This window comes from Garra rufa, chromosome 12 (genome assembly GCF_049309525.1).
Source record: "Garra rufa chromosome 12, GarRuf1.0, whole genome shotgun sequence".
Classification (NCBI taxonomy): domain Eukaryota; kingdom Metazoa; phylum Chordata; class Actinopteri; order Cypriniformes; family Cyprinidae; genus Garra; species Garra rufa.
This window is the reverse complement of record NC_133372.1, coordinates 14,929,115-14,943,223: the sequence shown is the minus strand read 5'-3', so window position 1 is coordinate 14,943,223 and position 14,109 is coordinate 14,929,115. Positions and strand designations below refer to the sequence as shown.

At 36.5% G+C, this 14,109-nt stretch overlaps 2 protein-coding genes across 2 annotated transcripts in view; one reads left to right on the top strand and one right to left on the bottom strand.

Moving 5' to 3' along the window:
• Positions 1-103: 103 nt before the first annotated feature.
• On the top strand, positions 104-4,037 carry LOC141346704 (uncharacterized). The gene is made up of 4 exons (XM_073851644.1): positions 104-297; positions 503-596; positions 676-763; positions 3,413-4,037. The coding sequence occupies exons 1-4, from the start codon at positions 270-272 to the stop codon at positions 3,968-3,970; spliced, it is 768 nt and encodes a 255-aa protein (XP_073707745.1). The 5' UTR covers positions 104-269; the 3' UTR covers positions 3,971-4,037.
• Positions 4,038-4,162: 125 nt separating this feature from the next.
• The window catches only part of unc80 (unc-80 homolog (C. elegans)), a 96,558-nt gene continuing 86,611 nt past the window's right edge, over positions 4,163-14,109 (bottom strand). Inside the window, exons 58-63 of the mRNA XM_073852515.1 lie at positions 13,160-13,307; positions 12,929-12,985; positions 12,117-12,198; positions 11,917-12,034; positions 9,514-9,731; positions 4,163-6,311 (exon numbers count right to left, since the gene is read on the bottom strand). Of these exons, the coding sequence (XP_073708616.1) occupies positions 5,964-6,311; positions 9,514-9,731; positions 11,917-12,034; positions 12,117-12,198; positions 12,929-12,985; positions 13,160-13,307 (971 nt within the window). The 3' untranslated portion in view covers positions 4,163-5,963. The remainder of the gene's footprint in view (positions 6,312-9,513; positions 9,732-11,916; positions 12,035-12,116; positions 12,199-12,928; positions 12,986-13,159; positions 13,308-14,109) is intronic.

Below are 14,109 nucleotides of genomic sequence, written 5' to 3'. Positions count from 1 at the left end.
ACAGCCGCGGTTCTCACAGCGCCCCCGCTGGACAAAATCAATAGCTGTCTCATTACATTACTTAATACAACATTAAGAGTATATTCGTTTAGAATAATTCTCATTTAAAACATTAGGAGAATGTGTTTAACTTTTATTAGGAATTGTGATTGATTTTAAACGGGAAAAACATGTTTCAGTTTACGATAGGGGGCGGTAATGCGTTGTAAATCATTCTCATCCTCAGGAGCGAAAGGACAGGAGAAGAAAACAATGCTAAACAAAACAAAATGGGCTCGGAGGATGGGATTTTTAAATGCAAGTAGCAACAATTTAAAACAAAATGTATCGGTTTATTAGTAGCCTGATTTATTTACATTGTTCACCTCCCAAAACGTAATTCCGCAACAGTAGCAGCATGCTGATACACCAATATCGCGAATCTGTCAATGTATGTGATTCATTCCATTTTCAAGTCTTGGTCAAAGGCAAATATCTTTACCAGTCGTCTCTTTGCATTTAGGGACTGATGCAAACACGGCAGATCTGATTGTATGGAGAGTCAGTAACAACAGCCTGTTTACAGGCAAGAGAAATGCAGCCATCAAAGCCTTTGAGTGAGTACATCCAGTCCTGATTTCACTGCTGTTATGTCTTGTCAAGTTGACATGTTTATTTGATGCTCTTATTCTACAGGCTGTATGTGAAAGAGAAACAGCTGGTAGGGAAAGTGACACCGGCATGGGTTCGAAAGAAGTGGGAGAATCTAAAACAGAAGTATAAGGTGATGTTAGGCATGTTTGCAAGTCACAAACATACAGCTGCAATCAAAATTATTCACCCCCTTGACCTGCAAGACATTTAGCTGTGGAGAACAATATTTTATGAAAACAATTTAACAAATTAAAAACGGTGTATTAATACACATTTGAGTGATTCTGAGAATGTAACATTGATCAATTATGATCAAATTCAAATTGGCTCGAAACATTCATGTTTAAAATTATTCAATCCCCTGAAGTCAATTTAGTGCAGAATCTTTTGTTCTTTAAAACCACCAGTAAACACTGCTTGGAAGTGCTTAGAAGCTTCTGTCACCTCTCTACTGCGATCTTGGCCCATTGCTCACCTCAAAAAGCTTTTAGATCACTGAACATTTTTGGTTTTCACTTTCAATCAAATGTTTTCAATGAGATTTAAATCTGGGCCCGTATCCCTAAAGAATTTTTGTGCAAAAAGTGGCTCCTAGCGGCCAAATTCTAAGAAAATTCTCAGAGTCATGACGTTTTCTTAGAATTTCCCATAAAAGTGACAAGAAAATCCCAGTTAATATAAAAGCTATTCCTCAAGATTCCTAGCGCTTAAAAGGGCTCCTACGGCGAGATCTGCTAAGAGCAGGGAAGAGGACTTTCAGTGGCTTAGGAGTTCCCCTAAGCAGCTGCACAAAATGGCCAACAGAGGAGGCAGGAGAGATGTCCTGCAAACACTGGATGACAGGGAATTATTGAGACGCTACAGATTAGATCGTGCAGGAATCATGTTTGTGGTGGATCTCCTTAGAGATGCAATTACTTCACCAACTGGGCCAGCAACAAACCTTGCTCCTCAGTCCAGTTCAGCTTGCGATTCCTTTTTTCTCCATTTTCTGTGTTTGTAGGATATTTGTTAACAAGCCTTCATAAATAGACCAGCCAGCAATCACAGACATTGATAAAAGCTGAGCCTTGTTACCCTCGTTAAGACCACACTGAGTTGTAACGTTGCAATTTCTACTTCATTAAGGACAGCCCCTTGAGATAGGCCATCTTGTTTTCAATGGGGTCCATATGGGAGTGAAAGTACAAAATATGCCAGCTAGGATATTAATATGAGCAAATAAGACACGAATCATTATTTGAACAGGGTGTAATGAGCTTAAGTTTTCATATATTTTAGATTCTAATGTTAGGCTATAACCCCTACAGCTTACTATTAATTTTCCAGATATTTTCTTGAATGTGAAATATTATTTAAAATTACAGTCTGCATAAGATTAGAGTGTATAATTATGCTTATTGATTTGAGGGTACATCCTTTGCTCATTATCACCAAAAGTTCATTTTCATCAAACTTGTAGGATCAACCAGTCACGGCTTTTGAAATGATGACTCATACCTAGCAACGGGGTCAACCACACCTCCTCACTAAGATAGGATTTTCCATCCATTCCTTGCTCAGAGTTCACTGAAAATGTTCTGGAATCACTTCTAAGCTAAAACTCCTGGCAAGGAATTTTTAGGTTAAGTTAGGAGCTCTCTGAGAGGATTCTCAGAATCTTTAGGGATACGGGCCCTGGAGACTAAACAAACCACTCAAGAACATTCTACGATTAATCACTGAACCAAGGCTGTCCTGCAAGAAAGTCTATTGATCATTAGCTTCAGTCTTTGCACCAAAGGCATCACAATTCTTGTCAAAATGACCTGATACTTTAAAAAATCCATGATTTCCTTCATAAGGTCATGATTTCTGCTTATCCACCTCCAAGTTTGACGATGGAGATGGTGTTCTTCTGCTTATAAACTTTGCCTTCCTTGCACCAGACATACCGCTGGATCCATGGGTCCAAAAAGTTCCAGTTTGGAAACATCACTCCATAAAACATTATTCCAGAACTCCACAGGTCTATCCAAATGAATTTTAGCATGTTCAAGTTGGTCTTTTTGTTCTTCTTGGTCAAAGAGTGGTATTTGGCAAGATGTCTCAACACGAAGGCTATAATCGTCTAGTGTTCTTCTTATACACTACATTGAAATGTTTTTCCTCCTTTTGTCAGGTCATCTTACAAGTCTTTGGCTGTACATTGCAGGATTTTGCTCAATTGTTCTAATCAAATTTTGTGATAATTGTGCTTTTTTTCTTCAACACCCTCAAAGGTTTTCTGGTACAACACATTAAACATTTAAACTAAGGAATTAGGCTGCCAGCTGTGTCTCTAGGACCTTTTAATGTCTTGGAAATCTTCAAATAGTCTTAGACTTTCTGAAGTAATACAATTATTTCTTCTCTATAGCTTTTGTGAGAGCTCTGTTGACTTTGTCATATTTGCGCTTCAAACTTCAGCACATGCATGGGCTCAAGCTTCTGTTTTTATTAGAGTTTCTAAAGATTTAATTGTGTTTAAGATCCCCATTCAACATAGACAGCTATGTTGAATGGGGGGTTGAATAATTATGACATAGCTTTGTTAAAAAAAAAAAAAAAATCCTAGAACTCAAAAATATTACATTATACATTGACATGATCACTTTTAATATGACAGTAATCTGTTATAGTTGCTATTGTTATAAAGTCCTGGATCTTCAGAAAAGCTTGTATTTGTAAAGTACTTAAGTCTCTGGGGGGGTTGGATAATTTTAATTGCAACTGTATTTATTGTATTAATCTACTGTAGGACCTCAAAAGCCTCAGTATGGTGGGGGGAGGCACGTCAACTGCAACCTGGAAGTGGTACGCAATCATGGATGGAGCACTGAGTAGCGAGACCCCCCTCAACCACCATTTCATCACACCTATCCAAGTGTCTTCATCTGCTCAGGATACTCCACCCATCAAGCAGAGAAAGGAAGAGGACTGGCTGACAGCCCTGCATGATCTGGAAAGGAGACAGGAGGAACGAGAGAGGCTAACTACAGAGAGGGAGGATGAGAGAGACAGACGAGCTGCAGTACGAGAAGAAGAGCGAGACAGACGGGCTGCGGAGAGGGAGGCTGAAAGAGATCGAAGGGCTGTGGAGAGAGAAGAAGTGAGAGAGAGACAGGCGCTTGAGAGAGAGGAGAGGAGGGAACGAGAAATGTTTGCGAGACAGGAACGCTGGGAGAAAGAAATGCTGGTTAGAGAAGAAAGGCAGGAAAGGGACTACAGAGAAAGAGAGGAGAGGAGAGAAAGAGAAGCTGCTTCTAGAGAAGAAAGGCTTTTTAAGCTCCTCGAGACATTTATGGCCAACAAGTAAAGCTGTTACTGATAGTTACATTCCAAGAATTGCTTATTTTCTACTAATAAACTGTTTTGCATTGCCATCATGTGTCTAGTTCTTTCGAATCTTAAAATGGATACAAAATGGGTTAATAATACGGATTATTTAGTAATTATACTAATTATAATGAACCAACAAGTCTAAAACAATATGACATGATTAAATTTATTCTTGAACAATTCCAACAGATAGTAACACATAAGACGAAAATCAATATACCCACAAAGCAACAGACACACAAACATAAAATGCCTGCTGAGCTTTTACATTCTGAATACAAGAGTATGAGACATTCAATTAATACTCAACTGACTATTTTAACACCGAATGTTATGTAGAAGAATTTGTGAAGTTCACTTCCAGAACAAAAATTCACAGATAATTTACTCACCCTCTTGTCATTCAAGATGTTCATGTCTTTCTTTTTTCAGTCGTAAAGAAATTATTTTTGAGAAAACATTTCAGGAATGTTATCCATATAGTGGACTTCTACGGTGCCTGCGAGTTTGAACTTCCAATAACCAATTGTTTCGCTAGATAGGACCCTTCTTCCTCGGCTGGAGCCCTTTGAAGCTGCATTTAAACTGCATTTTGGAAGTTCAAACTCGCGGGCACCATAGAAGTCCACTCTATGGAGAGAAATTTTGAAATGTTTTCCTCAAAAAACATAATTTCTTTATAACTGAAAAAAAGAAAGACAAGTGAGTACATTATCTGTACATTTTGTTCTGTAGGTGAATTGCTCTTTTATGAATTAGATTAAGCAGAAGTTGAATTACGCTGACAAAAACACCAACATAATCAAACAACAGCAGGGAAGATGCTTAGAATATTTCTATTTAAATATATTTTCATTATTTAAATATTTATAATATTTTATCCTATTTTGTTCCCGCTGAAAATTGGCAGGCGCTTTGAATTTGTCTTTGCAAACAAATATTTGGCAAAAAATTTGGCATCAATATTATACAAGCATCATCAGATTTCAGAAAATAAAGCATTTTTAATATTTATTCTAAATATCTATTTTTCATATAATCCTCTAAATACATTAATAAATACTTTAGTAGATGACAAATATTTAGAATACATCTATATAATTACATACTGACTGAGTTTTTATATCATTTTCACAATGTTTTATATTATTTGATTTAAACTTAAGTAATCTCACTAAAGACTGCATGGCTCAACATGGTAATTAGCTTTCATTGGTGTGTAGAATTATGCACAGTGCTTTATAAATATGTCTTATTAATTGCAACGGATGTCCCATGATAGCTTAATATGCTTGAACTCTTTCCTTGTGGTTAAGAGTTGACAAAAAATTCAAGTTAAAGGGATAATTCACCCAAAAATTAAGATTAGCCCATTATTTACTCACCCTCCAGGCATCCTAGGTGTATATGACTTCCTTCTTTTAGAAAAATGCAATCGGGAGTTATATTAAAAAGTATCATGGCACTTCTAAGCTTTAGAATGGCATGGGCAGGTGTTGCCCTTCTATCAGTCCAAAACAAGTTCAATAAAGTGCCTCACACGGCTCTGGAGGGTGAATAAAGGCCTCCTGAACGAATCGATGCAATTTTGTAATTAAAGTGATTATTACATTTAATATATGGATATTTTTCTTACAAAAATGCATCGATTCGCTACTGGAAATGTTTATTCACCCCTTGGAGCCATGTGAGGCACTTTATTGGACTTGTTTTGGACTGATGAAGAGAAACACACGCCCATGCCATTCTAAAGCTTGGAAGTGCCAGGATAATTTTTAATATAACTCCGATTGCATTTGTCTAAAAGAAGGAAGTCATATACACCTAGGATGTCTGGAGGGTGAGTAAAAAATGGGCTAATTTTTATCTTTGGGTGAACTAACCCATTAACTAATCACAGGATTTCTTTTCCACTTCCTGTTGTTACACTACCACAGTATTGAACTGTTAAATCCTGAAGCTGGACATTCTCACACGTGAGACTCGTCCAGATCCAGATCAACAGGGGACAGGGGGAGAGGAGAGCGAGCGTGGGGTGTAGAGAGCAGCGAGGTCAGGAGTGGGTTCTCTGTGCCACGTTCCTCTCCTGTGCTAGGGGAGATGTCTGTGTTTTGCAGAAGCCCAGTGGTCTCCTCATCCTCTGGACTTTCTCTGATCTGGGTTGGGGCCAGTCGGGATGGTGTGCTCAGGATGGGGAGGGGAGGAGGAAGAGGGGAGCAGGCTCTGGAAGTAGAGCTGGAGGCAGCAGAGGGGGTTGGAGAAAGACTGCTTCTTACACTCCCCTGATCTTTCCTGTCTTTATTCTCAAACTGAGAGGCCTAGAGTCAAAATAAAGCAAGCGTTACTTAAGCTTTCGAATTCAGAGGTATAAATGGCTACATTCAATTTTAAAGACATAATGTCTCCACTCAAAACTCACGCAGTGCACCCAAACATACATTATAGACCATTTTATATTTAAACTAGCACTTACCCAACTAACAGGGACATTCTCAGAACCTTCCATAACGCTCTGGTAAGGTTCTCTCAAAGTTATAAACAAATGTTCTTCCAGTAACTTTAATTTAACATTCATTCAAAGTTATTTGGTTTTAATAATGTTCCTAAACCGTTAGCACAAAATATGCACTGGAATATTTTTCATATTTTAGAAGTTTGTCTAACATTTTTTAGACGCCACTACTCGTTTTACAATGTTTCAAATGTAACATTCCCATAATGTTAGCAAAATGATGAAATCAATACTGCCCTCCAAAGGCAAAATGCAGTAACTACACATTTGGTCAAAATTGAGGTAAGGCTTAAAATGGACTTTGTGACAACTGTTTTGTCTTGTGGCAAAGTCTCCTGGTTAAAATTTTCCCTGGTTCATTTTATTTGTTCAGAGTAACGAGAGTGTCAACATGTTTGACTAGCTTGTGTAAAAACTTTAAAGGCATTTTTCTCTGTTTCAGTGTTGGCGTAGTTACTGCACTTTGCCTTTGGAGGGAAGAATAGTTCATTAATTAATAGTCATTAATTACTCACCCTCATGTCGTTCCAAACCCAAATTAAGATATTTTTGATGAATTCCTAGAGCTTACTGAACCTGCATAGACAGCAATGGAACTGACATGTTCAAGACCCAGAATAGAAGTAAGGATATCAATGAAATAGTCCATGTGACATCAGTGGTTCAACCGTTATTTTAAGAACCAACGCAAATACTTTTTGTGCGCAAAGAGAGCAAAAACAACGACTTTATTCAACACTTTCTTCTCTTCTGTGTCAGTCTTCGAAGGGCATTCAGCAGAGTACCATGACTCATGTGTGTGGTTCTGCTGACGCAGGAGTCGGCGTTCTGACATAGAACGTCCATCTCTCTTAGTTTACTGTCTGTATATTCTAGTTCAGATAAGTAAGGCTGGGCAAAAATTGCAAGTCAACCTCTCTGTCTTTTATGTGCAGTGTGCATCTTCCTCTGCATGTAAACAAGGCGCAATGTATCCTGGACAACGTAAAAATATTCTCGTAGTTTCCTAAAATTACAGTTGGACCACTATCACATGGACTATTTTAACAATGTCCTTGCTACTTTTCTGGACCTTGAACATGTCAGTTGTGTTGCTGTCTGTGTTGAGTCAGAAAGCTCTCAGTTTTCATCAAAAATATCTTATTTTGTGTTCTGAAGATGAATGAAGGTCTAACAGGTTTGGAATGGTTTTTGGAATGAGTAAGTAATGGCAGAATTTGACATTTTAGGTAAACTATCCCTTTAATGTTTACATAAGCAAGAAAATAGTTTCTAAAACATTTTAAAAATTGGACATTTTAAAAGTTCATAGAGCATTCAGAAACAACATTATTTAAAGGGTTAGTTCACCTAAAAATGAAAATTAACCCATGATTTACTTATCCTCAAGGCATCCTAGGTGTATATGACTTTCTTCTTTCAGATGAATCCAGTTGGAGTTACATTAAAAATGATCTTGGCTCTTCCAAGCTTTACAATGGGCAGGTAATTATGTTTAACAGTCCAATAAAGTGCATCCATCCTTCATAAAAAGTGCTCCACACGACTCCGGGGGGTGAATAAAGGCCTCCTGTAGCGAATCAATGTGTCTTTGTAAGAAAAATATGCAGATTTAAAATGTAGTAATCACTTTTCTCTAGTTTGCGTAAGATATATGCGTAGCGCATGCGCTGATGATCTCGCGAAAACCAACGTTTGTTTACAGGAGCAAACGAAGCAAAGTTTCCTTACTTAAAGCAAAGGAAAACCAGTCTCCTCTTGGCTTACATCGAAATCCTCTGACATTTTTCCTTACAAATCCATTTTGTACTTCTAATTCGTGACCATTGTTTTGTTTTGCCGCCTTCTCACTTTTTACCGTCGTATGCGCAACACATATTGTACATCATCCGCCCAGAACAGTTAGCGCAAGCTAGAGAAAAGTGATTACTACGCTTTAAATTACTTTTTATTATGGATGGATGCACTTTATTGGACTACTTTTGGAGTGTTTGACAGAAACATCTGTCCACTGCCATTATAAAGCTTAGAAGAGCCAGGATAATTATTAATATAACTCCGATTGGAATCGTCTGAAAGAAGAAAGTCATATACACAAAGGATGCCTTGAGGGTGAGTAAATCATGGGCTAATTTTCATTTTTGTGTGAACTAACCCTTTAATAAAAATTTCTTACAACATATTCGTTAGCTGGGTATAAACTTTGTAATTAAAAATAAGCATATGTGTAGGGTTACCACTTTTAAGACCCAAAAATAAGGGACGGGGGGGGGGGGGGGGTCATCTAAAAAATGCTGCAGTAATATGGGACGTCCTGAATAAGAACTGATCATTGTTTTTTTTTACTTTTTAGAAATGGGGTCTATATATATCCCGTTAAAATGTAATAATGTCCCATATCTCAAAAATGCTGCAGTAAAAAGGTTTCATATGAGTTTTGCATATAATATGGCCGTCCTGAATAAGAACTGATCATTGTTTTTTTTTCTACTTTTTAGACTCTAAAGTCTAATAATGTCCCATTTCTCAGAAAAGAACCGAAAATTACACCAATAAATAAAACGGATATTAAAGCTGAAATGCAAATTAATAAGTAAGTAAAAATTCACGAGCACTTTGTAGTATTATCTCTCAGTCCTTGGCGTCTAAATGAAAAGCGCTCTGCAAGCACGTTCTCTCTGTGTTGTTTCTGAAACTACCGTAATCACTGTAATATGCGCGCACACTTATAATCGGCTGGCTTGACCGTGTTTTTCTGAACCGCGGCTGGCTTTACCGCATTGATTAACTGCATGAGACGCTGCTTTAGAAAAAATTATAAAAAATACGGGACAAAACCCGTCCCGTATTGATTCAAAACGGGACGCGCAATTTCATTCTCAAATACGGGACGATTCCGTATTTTAAGGGACGGGTGGCAACCCTACATATGTGTAACCAACAAATCTGCAATCTGTTTTTATTTAAACAATGTATTCTTATAACTGACATTTGGGGTAAAATCAGACCTGTGGCCATGGTGGTTTGTGCTGGGCAGTTTTGATGCTAGGTGATGAGGACTCTGATGTGGCGGAAGGAGAGTGTCCTCCTGCAGCATGGCTCAGCCTCCTGACCTCTGTGACCCCTGGTAGGCCACTATTGGGGCTGGGAGTGGCAGTGGGAGACCTGCCAGCCTGTTCCTGCTGGGTCTCAGTGAAAGTGACAACCCTTTTTTGGTCACCATGAACTGTAGGAAAAATTAGAGATGCATTAAACTCTCGAAATTTATTAGTATACACTATTACTTAATGCAGTTTACCTGGGAATCAAATTCATAACGTTGGTTTTGTTAGCACTACAGTTTGACACTTTTGTCATGAAATTTTCGATCCAACTGCGCTTGCAAAGACTGAAATGCTCCTTTTATACCCAAACATGATATCCTCACCTATTTCCATTTCACCTGCTTACTGTGAACTGTTTCAAAACCGTTTAATTTGGATATTCTCTAACCTTTTCACTTTTATTTTCCCTTTGTCTCAACCTTTTTGGAGTGTGCTGCAGCCATGAAAATCAAAATTAGGTTATATTTACAAAATAAAATGAAAAGTTGGCCACTGAAAACATTGGAATTTTTTTCTTTGTGTTTTAGTCAATTAAATAAACGTTAAAGGGGAACCCTTGATATTATAACTTGTATGCCGTAAAATAACGTAAATTATGTCTCTAAATGAAATATGTAGAAAAAAACATGAAAGATTTACCTTATTTAAAAAAAAAATCCACATTGTTTTATATAAATGTTGGACTATGGGGGATGCCCATAGTTTTGGGCAACAGTAATCTTGTACATACAAGTCTTAATGCCCGGGGTTCCTTTTAAAGAGAATGAACAGATAACATAATCTTGATTTTATGGCATTTCACAAAACGTACCAACTTTTCTGGAATAGGGGCTGTATATTTTCAGAGTTCCATTTAGATATTCAGATTCTATTCAGATCTATATGTTCATATTTACAACTATATATTTTGATTTGTATTTATTCAGACTTAAAACTATATATTTCATGTACGTATTCTGATTTGTATTTATATGAGTTACATTTCTATATTAAGATTTGTATTTATACATTCTGATTTATTTCTATATATTCAGACTTACATCTATATATTCATATTTTAAACTATATATTTTGATTTGTATTTATATATTTTACATATATATATTTCGATTTTTAAATATATATTGATTTACTTCTACATATTCAGCTGTACAACTATATATTCTGATTTACATTGATATATTCTGAGTTACATTTATATATTCAGATTTGTATTTACAGTATATATTCTGAGTTATATGTATATATTCTGATTCACTTCTATATATTCAGACTTACATCTATATATTCATATTTACAACTATATATTTTGATTTGTATTTATATATTCAGATTTTTAAATATATATCGATTCATTCATATATATTCAGATTAAAAACTATATATTACATGTATATAATCTGATTTGTATTTATATATTCTGATTTATTTCTATATATTCAGATTTACATCTATATAGTCATATTTACAGCTATATTTTTTATTTGTATTTATATATTTTACATATATATATTTAGATTTTTATTGCGGCATTTCACGAAACGTCCCATATTCTCATTTATATGTATATATTCTGATTCACTTATATATATTCAGACTTACATCTATATATTCAGATTTACAACTATATATTTTGATTTGTATTTATATATTTTGAGTTACATTTATATATTCAGATTTTTAAATATATATTGATTCACTTATATATATTCTCTGATTTGTATTTATATATTCTGAGTTACATTTATATATTCAGATTTTTAAATGTATATTGATTTACTTATATATATTCAGATTAAAAACTATATATTACATGTATATATTCTGATTTGTATTTATATATTCTGATTTATTTCTATATATATTCAGATTTACATCTATATACTCATATTTACAGCTATATTTTTATTTGTATTTATATATTTTACATATATATATTTAGATTTTTAAATATATATTGATTTACTTATATTCAGATTAAAAACTATATATTGCATGTATATATTCTGATTTATATTTTGAGTTACATATATATATTTAGATTTTTAAATATATATTGATTTACTTCTACATATTCAGCTTTACAACTATTCTGAGTTACATTTATATATTCTGAGTTACATTTATATATTCAGATTTGTATTTAAAGTATATATTCTGATTTATATGTATATATTCTGATTCACTTCTATATATTCAGACTTACAACTATATATTTCCTCTTTGGTGCCTCATAGATAGACAGACAGACAGAAAGATAGATAGATTCAGTTCCTTTTTTGATGTATTTACACAAACAACACTCACCCCTGTCAAGTGGTTTATTCTTAGGCTGAATGCTCCTGCGGGTTGTTGAGAGTCTGGCTCCCTGACGTCCACGAGACTCATCCTGCACCCTTTGTATAGACAGCAGGGGTCGCCGTAGCTACAAAACACAAATCCTCAATTTTATGCCTTGAGATAATACACCGAATGCAAAAAAAGTGTTTTTTTCTGTGAGAGCTTACCTGCCTAAGTCCTCTCTTACGACCAAGAGGTGGTTGGATGAGAAGATTCTGCTGTCCTGGTTCACTCTGTACGCTGGCAACCCTGCAGAATCAAACCAAAGGACAAACACACAAACATAGCTGATGAGCTCGAACTGCTTGCAGAGCTGAACACAATCCCTGTTAAATCCTCCTGATAAATGGGAGAGTTAAGAGGAAATGTGTCCCATCCACAAATCCCCATCAGTCCATAGCCCTCCACCAATCAAACACAGGGACAGGGATGAATCAAGAAAACATGAATCACAGGTCAGAACCTGTAATGTCATCCACAAAAAACAAAGGGGAATAGAGAAGGTGGTATAGCAGTGTGAGCAGGAGGATGTGAACATCCAATATGGACTACTGTAAGCCATTTTGTACAATACTTTGTGAGATTCATCTCAGATCAGATCAGAAAATACATTTCCTAATGTGTAAGTGTCTACTTTACACCTGCTATACCATACTCCCCAGCCCCACAGATTGGCCCCCCAGAGAGGAACTCCAATTTGAGCAGCAAAAAGCCTGAAACATGAGTGGACACCATGACACCATGAGGCTCACTGGAGATGACATGAGTACCACAAAGTGATAAAACGTAGACGGGCATCATTGTCCCTAGCCAAGAGAGAGAGAGAAAGACAGAAAGAAATAGCGACTTGGAGTGGATGAGAAAAGAAAGAGAGAGTTCCTAGTGAGGAATCAAGTTGGATGTGATGAACAGGGAAGGCAGGCCCAGCCCCGGCACACAGACGGTGAGACACTGCACACACAGGGCCATGACACTGTACCTAGACAGGTTACCCTCCTCCAGAAGCCCCTGGGATTCATCTAGCACATTGGGTTCACTGTAGAGTTGGGCAGGGAACAAGATTAGGGGAATAATAAAAGACATGCAACCCCCCAGCTGTAGATCAGCCCTCTCTTAAAAGGAAAGATATGGTAAGATTGGATAAATAAGATTGTTATAGACAGTTTTTGGTCTGATTGAGCTTTAGTTGTGAAGAGGGGTGTTTGTTTACCTGTGACTGGGCAGCATGGTGCTCAAGCCTGGTTCAGGCTGAGTGGCAGCTGAGCCTGTGGCGTGACTGGAGAAACGCCGCTGGGAAATGAGTCTGGGGAGGAAAGCTTCGTGCTCACTTACCACGCTGGGGATGCTAATGGAGTCATCTGAAAGCAACAGAGTATGAGTTAATATGGATCATTTAACTGAAACCCTCCACCTCCCCCAGCTCCACCTGTCTAGATCTGTTACAAGATTTTTGTATGGCTATTCAAGCATTACAGAATGAGTACAGAATGAGTTATATATATATATATATATATATATATATATATATATATATATATATATATATATATATATATATATATATATTTATGAACAGACTGTTATTTTAAGTTAAATCTTTTTACCTGATCTCATGACAAAAACATACCTGTGGTAACTTTTTCGCAAGACGCGAAATACATACTAATAATTACATATCACTGCAATTTCCAACAGAAATGAACACTAGAGGCGGTACAACAGCGAGCACTTGTAATCATTTTCGTACACAGTTATGATTTCAGCTCCATATGTTTCGCTTTCCGGACGTAACAAGCTTGCTCGGTAGCTCAGCCGGCACGGAATTGGACTTGGAAAAACATGAATCACGGTGAAAGAGCTGAAGGATGAGCGATCGAAAAACAAGCTAATAACGGCATGCTTGCGATTGCGTTTTTACGTCACATTCGACATGTTATTCTAAAATGCCACGGAGCATTAGAGTTACAGCACCACTCAATGGACATTTCAAGTCAGAACTGTTATATAAAACATACCATATGTACGTTCATCTGTTCTGGAATCACTACTTTAGAGCCACTCAGTGGACATTTCACATCAAATATGTCATGGAATGTACATGGCGGTACGTATTTTTGCATCTTGCAAAGGGTACGTTTTCGTCATGAGTTCAGGTTGGAT

Coding starts and splice junctions, on each gene's coding strand:
- LOC141346704 (XM_073851644.1), top strand. CDS start 270: ATGGGCTCGGAGGATGGGATTTTTAAAT. Junction 298..502: donor GGAGGATGGGATTTTTAAAT/GCAAGTAGCAAC, acceptor CTTTGCATTTAG/GGACTGATGCAAACACGGCA. Junction 764..3,412: donor ATCTAAAACAGAAGTATAAG/GTGATGTTAGGC, acceptor AATCTACTGTAG/GACCTCAAAAGCCTCAGTAT.